The sequence below is a fragment of the Saimiri boliviensis genome, chromosome 5 (assembly GCF_048565385.1).
Source record: "Saimiri boliviensis isolate mSaiBol1 chromosome 5, mSaiBol1.pri, whole genome shotgun sequence".
Lineage (NCBI taxonomy): Eukaryota > Metazoa > Chordata > Mammalia > Primates > Cebidae > Saimiri > Saimiri boliviensis.
Genome location: NC_133453.1, coordinates 150,099,740 through 150,115,675, shown reverse-complemented (window position 1 = coordinate 150,115,675; position 15,936 = coordinate 150,099,740). Strand labels below are relative to the sequence as shown.

Below are 15,936 nucleotides of genomic sequence, written 5' to 3'. Positions count from 1 at the left end.
CATCAATTTGACAACTTAAAAGAAACGGACCAATTTCTTGAAAAAGCTACCACAACTTTAATATGAAAGTGATCATTTGGATAGACTTATTAGGAAAATGAAAGAAAAGAAATCTCCTGTCCCAGAGGGTATCACTAGAGAATTCTATCAAACACTTGAAGAAGAATTAACACAAACCCTATATAATCTCTTCCAGAAAACAGAAGATGAGGGAGTGCTTCCCAAGCCATTGTATAAAGCTCATATTACCCAAGATGGTGACAAAAATAGTCCCTTAAAAATTGACATGCGGTAGCCTTAACAAAATATTAGCAAATAGAATTCAGCACTATACAAAAGGAGGCTTTTAAAGGACTATTGTCAAACACCGTGACTAAGTGGGATTTACTCCAGGGATGCAATACTAATTCAATATTTGAAAATCAATTAATGTAACCCACCATATTGACAGACTACGGAAAACAATCATATGATCATATCAACTGATGCAGCAGAAAGGAAGTATTTGGAGAAATTCAATGCCCATTCATGGCTTTTTTCTTTAAGTCTCATGAAACTTTTTTTTTTTTTTGAGGCAGAATTTTGCTCTCGTTACCCAGGCTGGAGTGCAATGGCGCGATCTCGGCTCACCGCAACCTCCGCCTCCTCAGTTCGGGCAATTCTCCTGCCTCAGCCTCCTGAGTAGCTGGGATTACAGGCATGTGCCACCATGCCCAGCTCAATTTTTGGGTTTTTAGTAGAAACGGGGTTTCACCATGTTGACCAGGATGGTCTCAATCTCTTGACCTCGTGATCCACCTGCCTCGGCCTCCCAAAGTGCTGGGATTACAGGCTTGAGCCACCGCGCCCGGCCGAAACTTTTTCTTTAATGTATCAAAAAACTAGGACTCAAGAGAACTTTGTCAACTAGATAAAGAACATGTGCAGAATGCCTCCAGCTAACATCACACTTTGTGGGGAAGGACTGAAGGCTTTGCCCCAAAGATCTGAAACAAGCCAGAGATGTCCATTCCCACCACTGCTGTTCAACACAGTGCTGGGAGTTCTAGCCAGTGCAACAGGCAAGAAAAAATAAACAAAAGATACTCAGATTGGACAGCAAGCATGAGCACTCTCCCTATTTGCAGATGACATGATGGTCTACATAGAAAATGCCAAAGAACCCACAAAAACAAAAAACAAAAAAGCCCAAACTTCTATAACTAAGTTCGGCAAGTCAGATAACACATCGACATACCAAAATCAATTGTATTTGTGCATTTACGTGTACTAGCAATTAAGACAGGCAAAATGAAATGCAAAAATCCTGTACCATTCAAAAGCACTCCAAAACATCAAATACTTTGTCCTAAATCTAACAAAATACATTCAGGACATGTCCTTGAACACTAGAAACCACTGACATGAGAACATAAAGAAGATCTAAATAACGAAGAGACCTATTATAGGCACGGATGGGAAGATGCAGCGTAGTCAAGATGCCAGCTCTTTCCAGATTGATGTAGCCACTTAAACTCCTACCAAATCCCAGCGGGATTTGTCTGTAGTTACAGACAAAATTATTCTAAAATGTATATAGAAAAGCAAACGAACTACAAGGCATTAAGATGAGTTAATGTTGAAAAGGAGGAATAAAGAGGTTGAATTACTTGATCCAATTTGAAGACTTATTATACAGCTATGGCAATAAAAACTGTGGGTATTGACAGAGTGACAGACACACAGATAAAACAGAGCGAAACAGAACCAGAAATAACCCACACCAGTCAAGTCAGATGATTTTTGACAACTTCATCAAAGCAATTCAGTCAAGGAAGGACAGTCTGTCCAACAAACGCTGCCGGAGTACGTGGGCATCCACAGAGGTGGGGGAAAAGAAATCAGATCTAAATCTGACATCTTGATTCTCTATAAAAATTAAAACAGATAAATTAAAATGGAAACGATGAAATTATAAAACTTTCAGAAGAACACGAAGGAGAAAATCTTCAAGATCTAGGGCTTCATGAAGAATTCTTAGACAGTACTCTAAAACATGCTCCATAAAAGAAAAATCAATAAATTGGATTTCGTCAATATTCAAAGTTTTTCCTCTGTGAAAGATGCTATTGAAAAGAAAAGATGAAGAGCAATCTAAGATTTGGGAAAAAGATCATACCTAGAATACAGAGAACGTTCAACATTCAGCAGTTAAAAAAAAATGGAAATAAGACCAAATAATCCAATTTTTAAAGGGGCAAATAACATGAAGAGACAATTCAATGGGAAAGATCTACTGAGGGCAAATAAATAAATTAATAAAAGAGGAGTTCAATGTCACTAAAAATTAGGGAAATGCAAATTAAGACAACGAGATATCAACCTATTAAATACACATCTATTAGAGCAGCTAAAATCAAAAATAGTGAAAATACCTATTGCTGGTGAGGACACAAAGAAATGGAACCTCTCAGACATTGCTGGTGGAAACGAAGAACAGTGTCGCCACTTTGGAAAATGGTTTAATGGTTCCTTAAGCAATTAAACATACATCCATCACACAAAACCCAGCCATCACACTCCTGGGCATTTATCCCACAAAATACAATCTTATGCCCACAGAGAAACCTGTATAGAAATGTGCTTAGTCATTTTATTTGCGATAGACAAACACAGGAAACAATCAAGATGGTCCCCAATCGATGAATGACTAAAGAAACTGTAATACATTCATACCACGAACATCCATGCAGCAGTAAGACAACTGCTGACACATCTAACAACTTGAATGACCCTCAAAACCATTTTGCTGAATAAAGAAGAGCCAGTCTCAAAAGGTCAATGATTCCATACATGTAACATTCTCAAAACGACAAAAAAAAAAAAAAAAGAAAGAAAAAAAATAACCAGAAATGAAAAACAAATTAGAGACTGACCACGGTTAGAAATTTGGGGGGAAGAAAACAGATGTGACAGTCAAGGGACAGCAAGACAGGACACAAGATCCATTTTGGGTTGACGAAGCAGTTCTGTGTGTTGACGGCGAGGGTCATTACGTAAGCTACAAGGGATCAAATGGCACGGAGCTGTGCTCCTGGGTGGCACCCATGTTAATTTCCTGGTTTGGTATCACACTACAGTTACCAATTGTGTAACAGGTACAGGAGACCTCTCTGCACTATCTTTGCAATACTCTAGGAATTTACAATTCCTTAAAAATAAAAATGTGAAAACATATCATTACAGCATATTTTTTTCTATTGGAGTAACAAGAAACAACACTCACTTCCAATATCCGGCCTCAGCTTCTTATCATATTCTCTTAGCAACTTGTTGAGAATCAGAGTCACGTCAGTGTCTTGGGATTTTGGAGCCAAGACCCACTTTTGGTTTGATGACGAATCTTCATATTCATCCTCTTCCACCTTCCTGGACCTGCAGTTACAGCACAAAATGCAACACATAAGTTGCAGCCACGGCTCTAGGATGAGCCTTAAGTTTGTCCTATCCAAGTACCACGAAATGGGTGGAAAGTCTTCAGTACCCACAGCCCAACTACACAGGAAACTGCAAAACTTTTTTTTAAAGAAACACAAAATAGGAATAATTCCTTAAGAAGAATGCTACTACTATTAACATGGTATGCTTTTAGTAAATGCCAGAAGACCATGCCCCATCCCAGTTAAACTACAGACAACGTGACAGGTAAACAATATCAGCGGGCCAACAGCCCTCCTGGACACACGCCGAGAGCCTCTGAAGCCCACACCACCCTTGGACACACCCCGAGAGCCTCTGAAGGTCAAGGCACAAACCCTCCAGTGGTTTTCCATATGGCGACTGTATCATGTTGCTTCCAACCCTTATCCCCAAGACCTCATTTCAGTTGAAGGTGAGATTAGCTTTTGCCGAGTGAACTCATTCAAAATAGTTCAGTCTGACCCTGTGCTTGCAGATGGGAACTGGGGGGTCTAGGCTCTCGGGCATTACGAGAGGGTCTGCTTTGCCAGCAGGCTGGAGGCAAGGGCAGAGATGTCCGCACGTGGCTGGTGGAGGCCATCTTTCACGCCTCGGTCATCTCCTGCACAGCAGGCTAACACAGACATGAAGAGCTCAGCTTTCTAACAGGACTTCAGCATTCTGGCTTCTCGGTAAATGAGTCCCGGTAGACGCCTGGCCGTCTCTGAGCTTGCTCTGTGCGGGGAGGAGCCGGATAGCCTCCCTTCTGGGGGACACTCACCAACAGGAGTGCCTGAAAGGAGAGGCCCCAGGATGATCAGCTACTTCTCCTTTGTTTTGGCTTTTCGAAACAATTATGGTTTATAATTGACACACTACTCGACAGGCTGGTTCTCTCCATGAGTGAGGCCATCTCAACACCACCGTGACTTGGGCTTGGAGAGCTGTCTCTTTCGGCCTTGAAGCAGCATTTCCAGGCAGCCTACCACTGACCCCGGCAAGAAGACACATGGAGCAAACCCACCCTTTCCTTTCGAGTCTGTCAGTGTGCATGCCTTGATGACTTTTTCTTCACAGAAGAGAATAATAAAAAGAATTGAATACAGCACGGAGACAGGCTTGTCCCGCCTGGAAATGAGCCCCTTTCTGTTTAGCTTCCCAGATGGGAGCCCGTGTCATGTCAGGACACGTGTGCTCTGGGATGTAAGTTTCCTGAATTCTGAGAATTGTTTTAATTATCTATAATTAACAAGAAGTTAATTAAAAGAATAAAAACTTTCGCGCTCTTTTCACTTAATTTAGGCCTGCATCTATACGCACATGCATACTTATGTAATATAAACACAAGTGTTTTAAACTGTGTTAACTAGTCATAACATAGACTAGAGTGCAGGCCAGACAGTCTAAACCTGATGGACAAGAAACGGGAGACGGTAACAATGAGTATCCGGCATCTGTCTCACAGAATACCTTCCACACTTACCTTTTTCCTAGGCTGATCTGAAACTGTAATTCTATTTCTTTAGTACCTATTGGTTAGAAGGTTCAATTAAATCATCCACAGAAACTATAAATTGCTGTTGATATTTATGCACATTAATATTCACGATCAATAGAATTTTTAAATGTGAGACACATATCCAGTAAGGAATATGCTGTATTTCATTATTGATAAAAGTGAACATTTACAACTAATACCACAAGATTTTAAATGTTACTCTAAAATATTTTATGTCATGCAACTGGGCATGGTGGCTCACTCCAGTAATCTCAACACTTTGGGAGGCTGAGGCAGGTGGATCACCTGAGGTCAGGAGTTCAAGACCAGCCTGGCCAGCATGGTGAAACCCCGTCTCTACTAAAAATACAAAAAATTAGCCCGGCGTGGTGGTACCTGCCTGTAATCCTGGCTACTTGGGGGGCTGAGGCAGAAGAATGAGGCGGGAGAATCCAGGAGGCAAAGGTTGCAGTGAGCTGAGATGGTGTCACTGCACTCCAGCCTGGGCAACACAGCGAGACTCCATTTCAAATAATAATCATAAATTTAAAAAACAAAATATTTTATGTCATCAGGGGTATTAGTAGAAATGTTAATTTATCATCCCATGAACATTTCTGAAAACTTAAAGAGCAGGTTGAAGCATTTAGATAGTGGAAGCACTGCCCATGGGACAGGGCGAGGCTATCTGGGCCGATGGGGAGAGGCCAGCAGCTCATCTCAGCAGAATCAGGCCCACCATGCTCAGGACAGTTGGTGACTCAGCCCAGGTGCCTTTCCGCCTCCCTCTGCTGTCTCTGTCTGTCCCCCGCTGCCTCCTCTCCCCTCTCATTCTCTTCCCCTCTCACTCCGACCCCCACAGAGCCAGACCACGGTCTCCACGCTGTTACCGTCCATGGCCCTGATAATCACACACATCCAAACCAAGCACCGTCATCAGCTTTGCACCATTCTCTATATACGCAGCCTTCGTTTTTTAAAATTACTTCCAGCTCCTTCAATAACAGGTATTCTAATAAACCTAATTCTCCCTCTAGTGGTGATGAGAGGGTTTTCCTGAAATTGCAAGAGCTTCCTCCTTAGGGGCCAGGACAGGTGGCAGTGAAGGCGACCGTGGAAAAGAAAGCAGGAGCGTTCCCTCCCACCCCTTCGGGAGGCATCTGAGGACCGCAGCTGTGCAGCCCGGCTGGGTGGGCAGTGGGCAGAGTGAGGCCGAGATGCTCTGGGTCCCTGAGCCGTGAGCACCCTTCTCCCTCAAATCCTGAAAAGGAAACAGAACCCTCACAGTGCTAGTGCCAGACCGCCAGGCCCAGGGGAAAATTCCTGCTTTGACGAAAACGAACTCTCATCTCAGGGGACCCATTAGAATGCGGGCAATACAGAGATATTCTCTTTTCCCTGAATTCTAAGTGAGTTACATGTAATCTCTATGAGCACCGTGACTTGCATTGCCGGACCCTAAACACCATGACTGCAATTAGCTTTCTCTTAAAAATAAATCAGTGACATATTGCCATTGTCAAACAGCAACTCAATCCTCAGATGTTATTTTCATGTCTTACACCTTCACTTAAAGCAGAGGACAGAGAAAAAGTCTGTGGTATTTTTAAACATTAAAAGGAGTTCCTAAACGTCAGACAGCAGTTAAGGCATCCCCCCTTCTGGGGTAGCTCCCGAACCGTCACCACAAAGCACAGCCACCAGACCTTAGCCAAGGAACTTCCACAGTGGGAAGGCTCTCAGACTGCAAATGAGAATCCCTCTGAATTTCTAAGAGTTTTGAAAGATGACACCGGACATCAGATTATTTCACATGTCTGTAAAACCCATTGAAAGAACAAAGACACTCTCAAAGAAGAGGCATACAGAAATAAAGTTAGAATAAAATTTGGATTTCTTAAACTGATATGCAAGCCCTATTACGAAACCAGGGAATCAACCCAAATAGAGAACAGAGGAAAATCATTATGTCCGCCTTAGCAGAATGGAAGGATGAAGAATCCCAAGAGATTTTGTGTCTATTTGGGAATGTCCAGAAACCAGACTGTTTCAACGCAGAGCCTAAGGTATCTTTCTACCAGGCACAGGCAGCAGTGAGGACAGTAGGCAGGGTTTCTTCCAGAATGTTAAGATTTCAGAGATCTGAACAGCTGATTACCTAACCCTGAACAGCTGGTCACTCGTTTGAGTTGGTGGCAAAAGGTGGCAGAGACGTGACTGCCAGCCTCAGCGTTATGCCCGGTGCTGTCTGCTTCCCTCTCCACCTCTAAACAGAGATACAGTCAGGAAGAAGCAACCTCAGAAAGCATATTTCCATTTTTTTCACCAGCTGCCTCTTGACACAGAAAGAAACTTCGGCTGAAAGGCCCAAGGAGTGTTCTCCCTCGTTGAAAGAGTTGCCTGTGAGTCACAGGTGGAGCTGGCTTCCACATTCAACTCGGCAAAGAGGGGCGTGAAAGGGGGAGGGCCGGGGCTTCCTTCCTCGGGGTCAGCACCTGTGCCCAGCTCAGGAGTGAGAACTGGGGTCCCCTCGTGTTTGGTGGGACTTATTCATGTGTCTTCCTAGCCCCTTGGTAGTTCATAAATAGGAATGGAAAGGCAAGGCCTTGGCTCTGCCTCCTGATGGCGGCCAGGCTGTGCCCGCAAGGATGCCCTCTGTGTCTCCAGCTCCCAGACCCAGGAAACAGAGAAGCGTCTTAACAAGAGGGTTTGGGGTATACCGGCACGCTGAGCCTCTTAAGGTGGGGAAGGAAGAAGAGGCCACACACTGGTCCGATTTTCAAATCACAGGGCAATCTGCAAGCTCCAGCCAGAGACCTCGTCACAGAGAACTAAAGAAAGTAAACCCAGACCCTCCTGCTGTGTTGACAGCAACAGGGGTAAAGCCCTCGGGTCCCACGGTCCTAGCCTCATGCGCCCTCCTCAGCTCTTCCAAGTGATTCCAAGCTCCCATTAGCCGGCTGGTGTTCTGGGAGGAGGGCTGCGGAATTTATGGTGAGATAATTTCTCACATTACCCGGCAGAAGCCTGATTATCCATCTCAACATGCGCGCTTTACGGGGGTGGCAGGGAGTGTGTCCCCGTGTGTGAAAGTCGCGGATCTGGAAGGTGCGCGTGTTTGCAGGACCTGGGAGGAGACTCCTGTCAGCCAAGCAGGGCTTTCTGCCGCCCACCTGGTCCCAATTCCCGCACCTGCCTCCCATTCATTAGCTCTTTTCCACCTGGTCTAAACTGGGCAGCTAGGAACCACGGGTCCCCGGTCCTTGGAAATTTCAGAGTGATGGAAATGCCAGAATGTCAGCCAAAGTGTGTGTGTGTGTGTGTGTGTGTGTGTGTGTCCCCGTGAAACAACCGCGGTGGGAAGGAGGGGTAGGTAAGGAGCCAGAAATGGCCCCTGCCCCCTGATGCTGTTGTTTAAAACCCCTTAAAACCACCAGATCCTAAAAGCGTCAGGAGACAGCCCATCCGAGCCCCCACACTGCCGGCTGCAGACGAGAACGCAGATGGCCGTGTCCGGGGAGCCGGGACAGGTGAGGCGCGGGCCGACCTCCCGTCCCCTCCCGGCCGCCGACGGGGCGCGCCCCCCACCCCTGCCCAGCTCGGGGCCTCCGGGATGCGGCCCCCGCGCCGCTCACTTACCGCGCGTGCGAGCCCGAGAGCAGGCAGAGGAGCAGCAGCAGCCTCGGGGCCATGGTGCGCTGGCGCTCGGGGCGCGGTTCCTCCGGCGCCGACCCGGTCCCCGCCGGCCCCTTCCCCCGGCCTGCGAGGCGGCTGCTGGGCGCGGCGGGCGGGACAGGTGCCTACTCCGGCGCTGGCCGCGCCCCCGGGACGCACCCGGGACGCCGGGACACCGCGGCGCGCCGCCCTCCTCCGCCCGCGCGCTGGCGCCGGTGCGCGCAGCCGGGTGGCTGGAGCGCGGGGCGCGGGGACCCCCTGGCGCGGCTGCCGGGGCCGGGGCTGCGCGCGCGGTGCGGTGGCCGCGCTGGGAGGCGGGGGCAGCCGGCGGCCGTCCCCTGGCAGCGCCTCCGCGGCGGTCCCGGCGGGGAGGAGTTTCCCAATTACACGCCCGACAACGCGCAGGGCGAGGAAGGCGCGGTTTGAATGGACTCGGAGTTCGAGGCCGGGAAGGGGGCGGAGCTCCGAGGGGGAGGGACGCCTGCAGAGGGTCCCCGGGGCCGGCCCCCCGAGAGCGAGCCGCGCTGCGCCTCCCCCTGCGTTGCCACCCCGCGCAGGTGCCGCGGGCGCTCCCCGACCTCCGCGGCCCGGCCTGCCAGCGCGCTCCTCCTGCCGGGTCGGCCGAACTCCTGGCCACTGGGGTTCTGTGCTTGGAAAGGTGGCTTTCGGGGGGAATGTTTGGGGAAAAGGCACCAGAGATGTTCGCCTTTCCTACGGAAGAGAGAGTAACACCTACCGATAAACAGGAGAGGTGGAAAGGAACGCCGAGGGGGGAGCCCGAAGACCCCGAGGCAGGAGCCGAAGACGTGCCGTTTGCGGGAAGCGAGAGGCGCGCTTCGTTCCATGTGTTTCCTGCTCCGAAGACCGAACATGGCATTTACGCCTTCGTTTGTCATCATTCAGAAAGTCGGTCTTGCACCATGTCAGTACTGCGATCTCAGCAGCGTAGGAGATCCACGAGGAATTTTACATTTCGATCACCCCCAAAACGTTCTTAGAAAATATTTTATATTTATAACTGCTCTCCATAGAATTATGTAAGGGTGACAACTGTTTCTTGAATATTGTCAAGTAGCGTTGATCGGCCAGGCACGGTGGCCCACGCCGGTAACTCCAGCACTTTGAAAGGCCGAGGCAGGCAGATCACTTGAGCCCAGGAGTTTGAGACCAGCCTGGGCAATCTGCAAAATACCTGTCTCTACCAAAAAACGCAAAACAATTAGCTGGGCATGGTGGCATGGGTTTGTATTCCTCTCTGTGCTCCTCCTTTTTTTCCGGATAGGCATGGAGTGCAGTTGTTGATGACAATATTGTTTTTTCACAATGGAGCTGTCACCTCCCTGGCATTGCCCGCTTCCTGAGGTGCTGAACTCACCCAGCGTCCCGCTTTCCAGGACTCTTTCTGGCATTCTCGCCCTCCTCTGCCCAGCACATCTCTCTTACTTCGGTGCACCTGCCGCCCTAAGGTCCCCTCTTTCATGAAGACTCTGACACTCCTGAATTCTTCCACCTCCAACACCTTTACCAGTTCTTTACGCTTCAGGGGAATATGAGCCTTTGTCATACTCTGACCTAATCTCTAATTTTCTGTAACAAAATCCACGCACTTACAATGAGAACACACGGACACAGGGAGAGGAACATCACACACTGGGGCCTGGGGGTTGGGGGGGGTAGGGGAGGAATAGCAGGGGGTGGGGGAATTGGGGAGGGATAGCATTAGTAGAAATACATAATGTAGATGACGGGGCGATGGATGCAGCAAACCACCACCATGGCACGTGTATACCTATGTAACAAACCTGTACGATCTGCACGTGTACCCCAGAACTTCGAGTATAATAAATAAATAAATATCAATTAGATGATTTATTGTTCCTTCACTGCTTATAGAAATATGTCATCTGCATATATTTCTATAAGCAATGAAGGAACAATACTTCTATTCTGTTTGAGCTCTAAGCTCCAGAAAGACTGAGTTGAGTCTGGCTCTGTAACCCAGCTGGAGTGCAGTGGCGTCATCTCGGCTCACTGCAACCTCCACCTACTGGGTTCAAGTGATTCTCCTGCCTCAGCCTCTGAGTAGCTGGGATTACAGGCGTGCACCACCACACCTCAGTAATTTTTGTATTTTTAGTAGAGGTGGGGTTTCACCATATTGGCCAGGCTGGTCTGGAACTCCTGACCTCAAGTGATCCTCCCGCCTTAGCTTCCCAAAATGCTGAGATTACAGGCATGAGCCACCACACCCAAATGTGCTGCAAGAAAGCTGCAGATACAATTTTTCTGTGCCTCCCTTCTTAACACAGTAATAGGAACATAGGTAAAAATAACCATCAGACATTGATAATATAAGAGGGGCCAGGGCCAAGGAGAAGGCTTTGCATTGACCGACTCATTTTAACTTTCACAACATTTTTTCCATTTTGCATATAGAAAAAAAGCACAGAGAAGTTAAGTCCCTTCCCCCAAGATCACACAGCTAGTAGGCTGAGGACAGGGGTTAAAGGCCAGGCAGTTGACTCCGGTGTTCCCTTGCTAGTCAGTACGCCATCTGCCTGGTAGGAGCTCAGCAGACATTTGCTGTTTGGCTATTTGGTGAACGTTTTGGACTCCTTATCATATTATTTATTTTTTGAGCATGAGTAAAAATACAAATTGTTTGTAATAGACGTAGACTGTTACTTGACTGATTTTGTAAAATATCCGTAAACAAAAAGTGTCCTGGATGTCTTTGTTGCTTTTTTTTTTTTTTTAACAATTCAATCAGTGAACAACAACAACAAAAAATGCAATACTGTTTGTACATCCTGTGCTCTTTATTCTTTTCCTTTCTCGCATATCTCAATGTGCCATTATGATGAACGAATGAGACGTGATGCCCTCTGCCCTTTGGAATGCCCGGCTTCATTTATTAGACTGGGTAGGTCCGCTTGATAGAGCTGAACATGTTTCCTTGGAAAGTCCTTCCCCCTCTTCCTGGAAGGAGTTTTTTTTTTTTTTTTAAATAACGGAGTCCCTCTGCCGCCAGGCTGGAGGGCGGTGGCGCCGTCTCGGCTCACTGCGACCTCCGCCTCCCGGGTTCGAGCCAGTCCTCTGCCTCGGGCTCCCGAGTGCCTGGGAGCGCAGGCGTGCGCCACCGCGCCCCGCCGGGATTTTGTTTTCTAAATGCAAACGCGCTGGGAGGTGGGGGGAAAATCACAGCAGGCTTTCTGCGCCCGAAGGGTGAAAGCGAAATGCGAGGTGGACAATCTGCAAAGGGGAAGCCCGGGCTCGGCCGCGCTGCGGCCCCCGCGGACCCGCAGGGGCGTGCGGAGCATGCGCAGTGCGCGCCTCTCCGTCCTCCGCCGGGAGGGGCGCGCGGGAAGGGCAGGGAAGCGGAGTCGGTGAAGGGCTCTCGGTCCTGGGAGGGCAGGGTGTGGATCGCTGCCCAAAGCCCAGGCGCACGCGGCGCTGACGGCAGAGCAGCTCCAGCCGGGCGCGCGGCGCGCTTCGGCCTCGGCGCCGGGTCCTCGGGTCCTCGGGTCCTCGGGTCCTCGGGTCCTCGGGTCCTCGGGTCCTCGGGTCCTCGGGTCCTCGGGTCCTCGGGTCCTCGGGTCCTCGGGTCCTCGGGTCCTCGGGTCCTCGGGTCCTCGGGTCCTCGGCTCCTCGCGTCCTCGGCTCCTCGGGTCCTCGGCTCCTCGGCTCTGGGGAAGACGCGGCCGCGCTGCGCACGCGGGGCTGCCCCGGCTTCTGCTTTGAGAAACGCCCCTCCCCCTCCCAGCACTGAACCTCCGCGTGACGTGGTGTTTTGCGGTTTCCTGTTTTGAAACCGCCTTTCCCTTGTCGATCAAAACAGTCCTATCAAAAGAGAACGTTCACGCCTGGAGGCCGAGGCGGGCGGATCACCTGAGGTCGGGAGTTCAAGACCAGCCTGACCAAACATGGTGAAACCCCATCTAAAAAAAAAAAAAAAAAAAAAAAGAGACAGAGAACGCGCGCGCGACAGAAACGCACCGATCCACACGGTATGGCTCGGTGGGGTGCCGCGCGTGTGTGTGGCACGTGGATTATTACGTGTAACAGAATCACAGCGTTCCCAGGGGCTGCGCCACCTTCGGGTCAATACGGCGTCTTCTGCTGCGGCCCCGCCTTGCACCTCGCACACGTGGTCGGGCAGTGCTGCCCACGGACCCTCGGCTTCCCCCAGGGCGGTGTCTGGGAGATGCGCCCACACCGCGGCCTGAGCGGCCTTCGTGACTCGCCGCCGCCGGGCACGCGGGTCGCCGTGGCAGTGTTCCTCGGTATTCATTTCTTCCTGTGCCAGTAGACACTCGGTCTGTTTGACACTTGGGGATGTTACGAATAAAGCTGGCATGTGAAATCATCTGGTCTTCGGAGGGACATCTGTGTTCATTTCTCTGGGGACTGAACACAGAATTTGCAGATCACAAAGATCACATGCGTTTAGTGGTGGCAAGTATCACTGCAGCGATTTCTCAAGCGGTTACTACGATCATCACCCACCGGCCACCGGGGAGTTCCCGTGTACACCCTTGAGGACATGCGGCCTGGCCATTCTGTCACCGTTCTGAGATTTCATTCTAATTTCGATTTCATGGACCTTCTTTCCCATTTTACCATTGGAAAATCTTCTTTTATAAAGTGTCATTGAAGTCTTTCGCCCGTTTTAAAACTAGACTGTTTGCCTTTTTATTTGTAGAAGATCTTTTTGTGTTTTTATGTTTTTACCATTACATCTCTTGCTTTAAGAAATATCAATATTACACAAATATATGATTTACAATATCCCCATTAGGGCAAGACAAAGAATAGGGCCATAAAATAAAATGTCTTCTAGGCATTTATTATACCAAGCATGTAAACTGTTGTTCTCATTATGACGTAAGAATAATACTCTTTTGATGACAAAAGATACATTGTATTGGCTCAAGGTCCACGGAAGAGCTTCCAGGAAGTTTAGAAGTGAATCTGGGCATGCTTTCTATACAATGAATAGAACAGTAGCGATCTCTGCTACTTCTTGAGCATAAACTATCCGTTTACATAAACTTAAGTAAAAGACTTAAGTCATTTATTGAGAATAAACAACATTTTAGAAACTAGTTAACACCACTAGTCCAAATCTGGTTTTTACTTTCTTGAATATGTCTAAGAAATTTCAACATGAAGAATACATTAAAAATTAATAATAATTTCTAACATACACATAAGCCAAGCTGCTCACTCCTACTGTGGAAGCAAAACTTACTTCTGAAAATAATCTACAGAAATTATATGTAAACACATAGAGTTTGAGATAGACTAAGAACATCCTTCTATGTTCTATGAATCAAAATACAAAGGTCTCATATATGTGAATGAACACACTTTCATTAGTTTGGGATATACTGATATGACATGACTGTGCATATTTTATGCACACCATAAAAGAAATATTGACAACGTTCGCAGTGACAGCATACACTATTGTCCCAACTACTGGTAAGGATACAAAACCTTAGTATGAAAACGGCTTTGCTTTGCTTTAAGTAAAGTTTTTCAGTGAAAAAGCCAACATTCCTTGTTGTGGCCTCCACAACGTTCAGAGCCAAGAATCTCTTCGGTTGTTCCCCAGTGTAACAATGCACATAGCTTTCTCTCTCTGTTCACGTCGTCTGATCATCTTCAGTGTTCTGTCTTAAAAACAGCTTTCCGAGTATGAGGGAGCCACGTTGGTCACATTCTTTCTGTTGCCTACTTTACGCCTGATGTAGCCATATAGGTTGGCACCTTGTAGCACCACACCCGTGATAACCACGGCTAACCACGTTACCCTGAAGGAGAAGAGGCCACTAAAGACAAATATGGCCTGCAGCACTGGACAGGCATCACGTGCCCACCAAAAGATTGGATTCAGCCTCTGAGATGGTTTTGTCCTCCTGAGATGATCCCTTTCTGGACTCAAACACCCAAAGGCTCTTTCCATCTTCATCACGTGATTCCAACACCGTAGACCCAGCGCTAGCCTACCTGTGACATTCATCACGACCCTAAAGTCACATGACAGTCGCCACCATCCGAGCCGCAAAGCCGCTGCTGACCAACCTGCAAAGAAGATGGACCATAACTGCCCTGACGTGAAGGAGTAACTGGAAAAGTGAGGCCACTGGCGTCTGATTTGGGTTTTTTGTCTCGTTAGTTGTTTCTTCCGCACCCAACACTGAGGTGTCTTCAGTATCATCATGACTGACCTGTTGCAGTGTGGCAGCCCGGTGCCAGCCCCCCAGTACCACATTTAAAACACCTTTCCATGGCCTTCTATTTTCTTAGTATCTATCATTGTTAGTTCTCTGAATTTGTTTGTTTATATTTGTGGCTGTTCTGGGTTGTCTGCATTTCCATATAAATCAGCTTTAAAAATTTCCCCCAATGTTTAAAACTATTCTCTTGGAAATATTCACAGGTTTACACATGGATGCGTGAAAATAGTACTAAAAGTTTCTATATTATCATCTAATCTGCAGCACATAGTCTAATTTTTCTAACGGATGCAATCATATCTTCAACAGCATTTTTCCCAGTTAGTCTGAGAACGTCTTCGGGATCACACATCTCACTGCTGCGTCCATTTGGTCTGGTTTTAGCCCAGAACAGGCTGTGGCCATTCTTGATCTTTCACAACATGGCAGTTTCAGTAGACAAGAGTATTTTGGAGAATGTGCCTCTGTGTGAATCTCACGATCAGATTCAGGCTGCATATTTTGAGCAGAAATCTGACATAAGTAATGTTGCTTTTCTTGGTGCATTATTGTAGGAGACCCACGATGTTGGTTTACCTCGTTGTGGGTCACACTAATCCCTTAGGGAAGCTGGCATTTGCCAGGTTTCTCCACTGTAAAGTGATTTCTTCCTCTTCTTAAATGGCTGACGGTTCTTTGGGGGAAATTATTTGAAAATGTTTGACTATGTTAGTTTTAACATGCATTGATGATTCTTGCTTGGTGCTTGCAAAACGCTGATTTTCTAACTACTGTTCCTCTGCATTCCTTAGTTGTGACTATATTGTAGGAAGCACTATTTGTCTTTCTCCAGCATTACTTTCTGTAGGGACTCACGGTTTTTTGTTTTATTCAATGCACTTTGATACATTACTGCCATTATTTATTATTCTCAAATTATCCAAGATTTTGACAATAGGAACCTCTTCAAGCTCACTCCTGTATTTAGCATGTCTCCAGTATTTACTGTTTGAGATTTGTCTCAACTTTATCTTTAAAAAATTTGAAATTTTCCCTAGGTCTATTGAGGTATAAGAGACAAACAAAATAGTAGGCACTGAAGGC

General features: G+C 47.5%; 1 protein-coding gene and 1 pseudogene across 2 annotated transcripts in view; both read right to left on the bottom strand.

The window, feature by feature from the left end:
* The window catches only part of GABRG3 (gamma-aminobutyric acid type A receptor subunit gamma3), a 499,643-nt gene extending 490,843 nt beyond the window's left edge, over positions 1-8,800 (bottom strand). For both annotated transcript variants that reach the window (XR_012517919.1, XM_003943678.3), the window contains exons 1-2: positions 8,576-8,800; positions 3,266-3,414 (exon numbers count right to left, since the gene is read on the bottom strand). Coding sequence is in view for 1 of the 2 variants with exons in the window: in XM_003943678.3 (XP_003943727.1) it covers positions 3,266-3,414; positions 8,576-8,628 (202 nt within the window). In the remaining variant the exon portion in view is untranslated. The remainder of the gene's footprint in view (positions 1-3,265; positions 3,415-8,575) is intronic.
* A 5,459-nt stretch (positions 8,801-14,259) lies between these two features.
* LOC101028811 (Golgi apparatus membrane protein TVP23 homolog B pseudogene) overlaps positions 14,260-15,936 on the bottom strand; it is a 6,437-nt pseudogene continuing 4,760 nt past the window's right edge.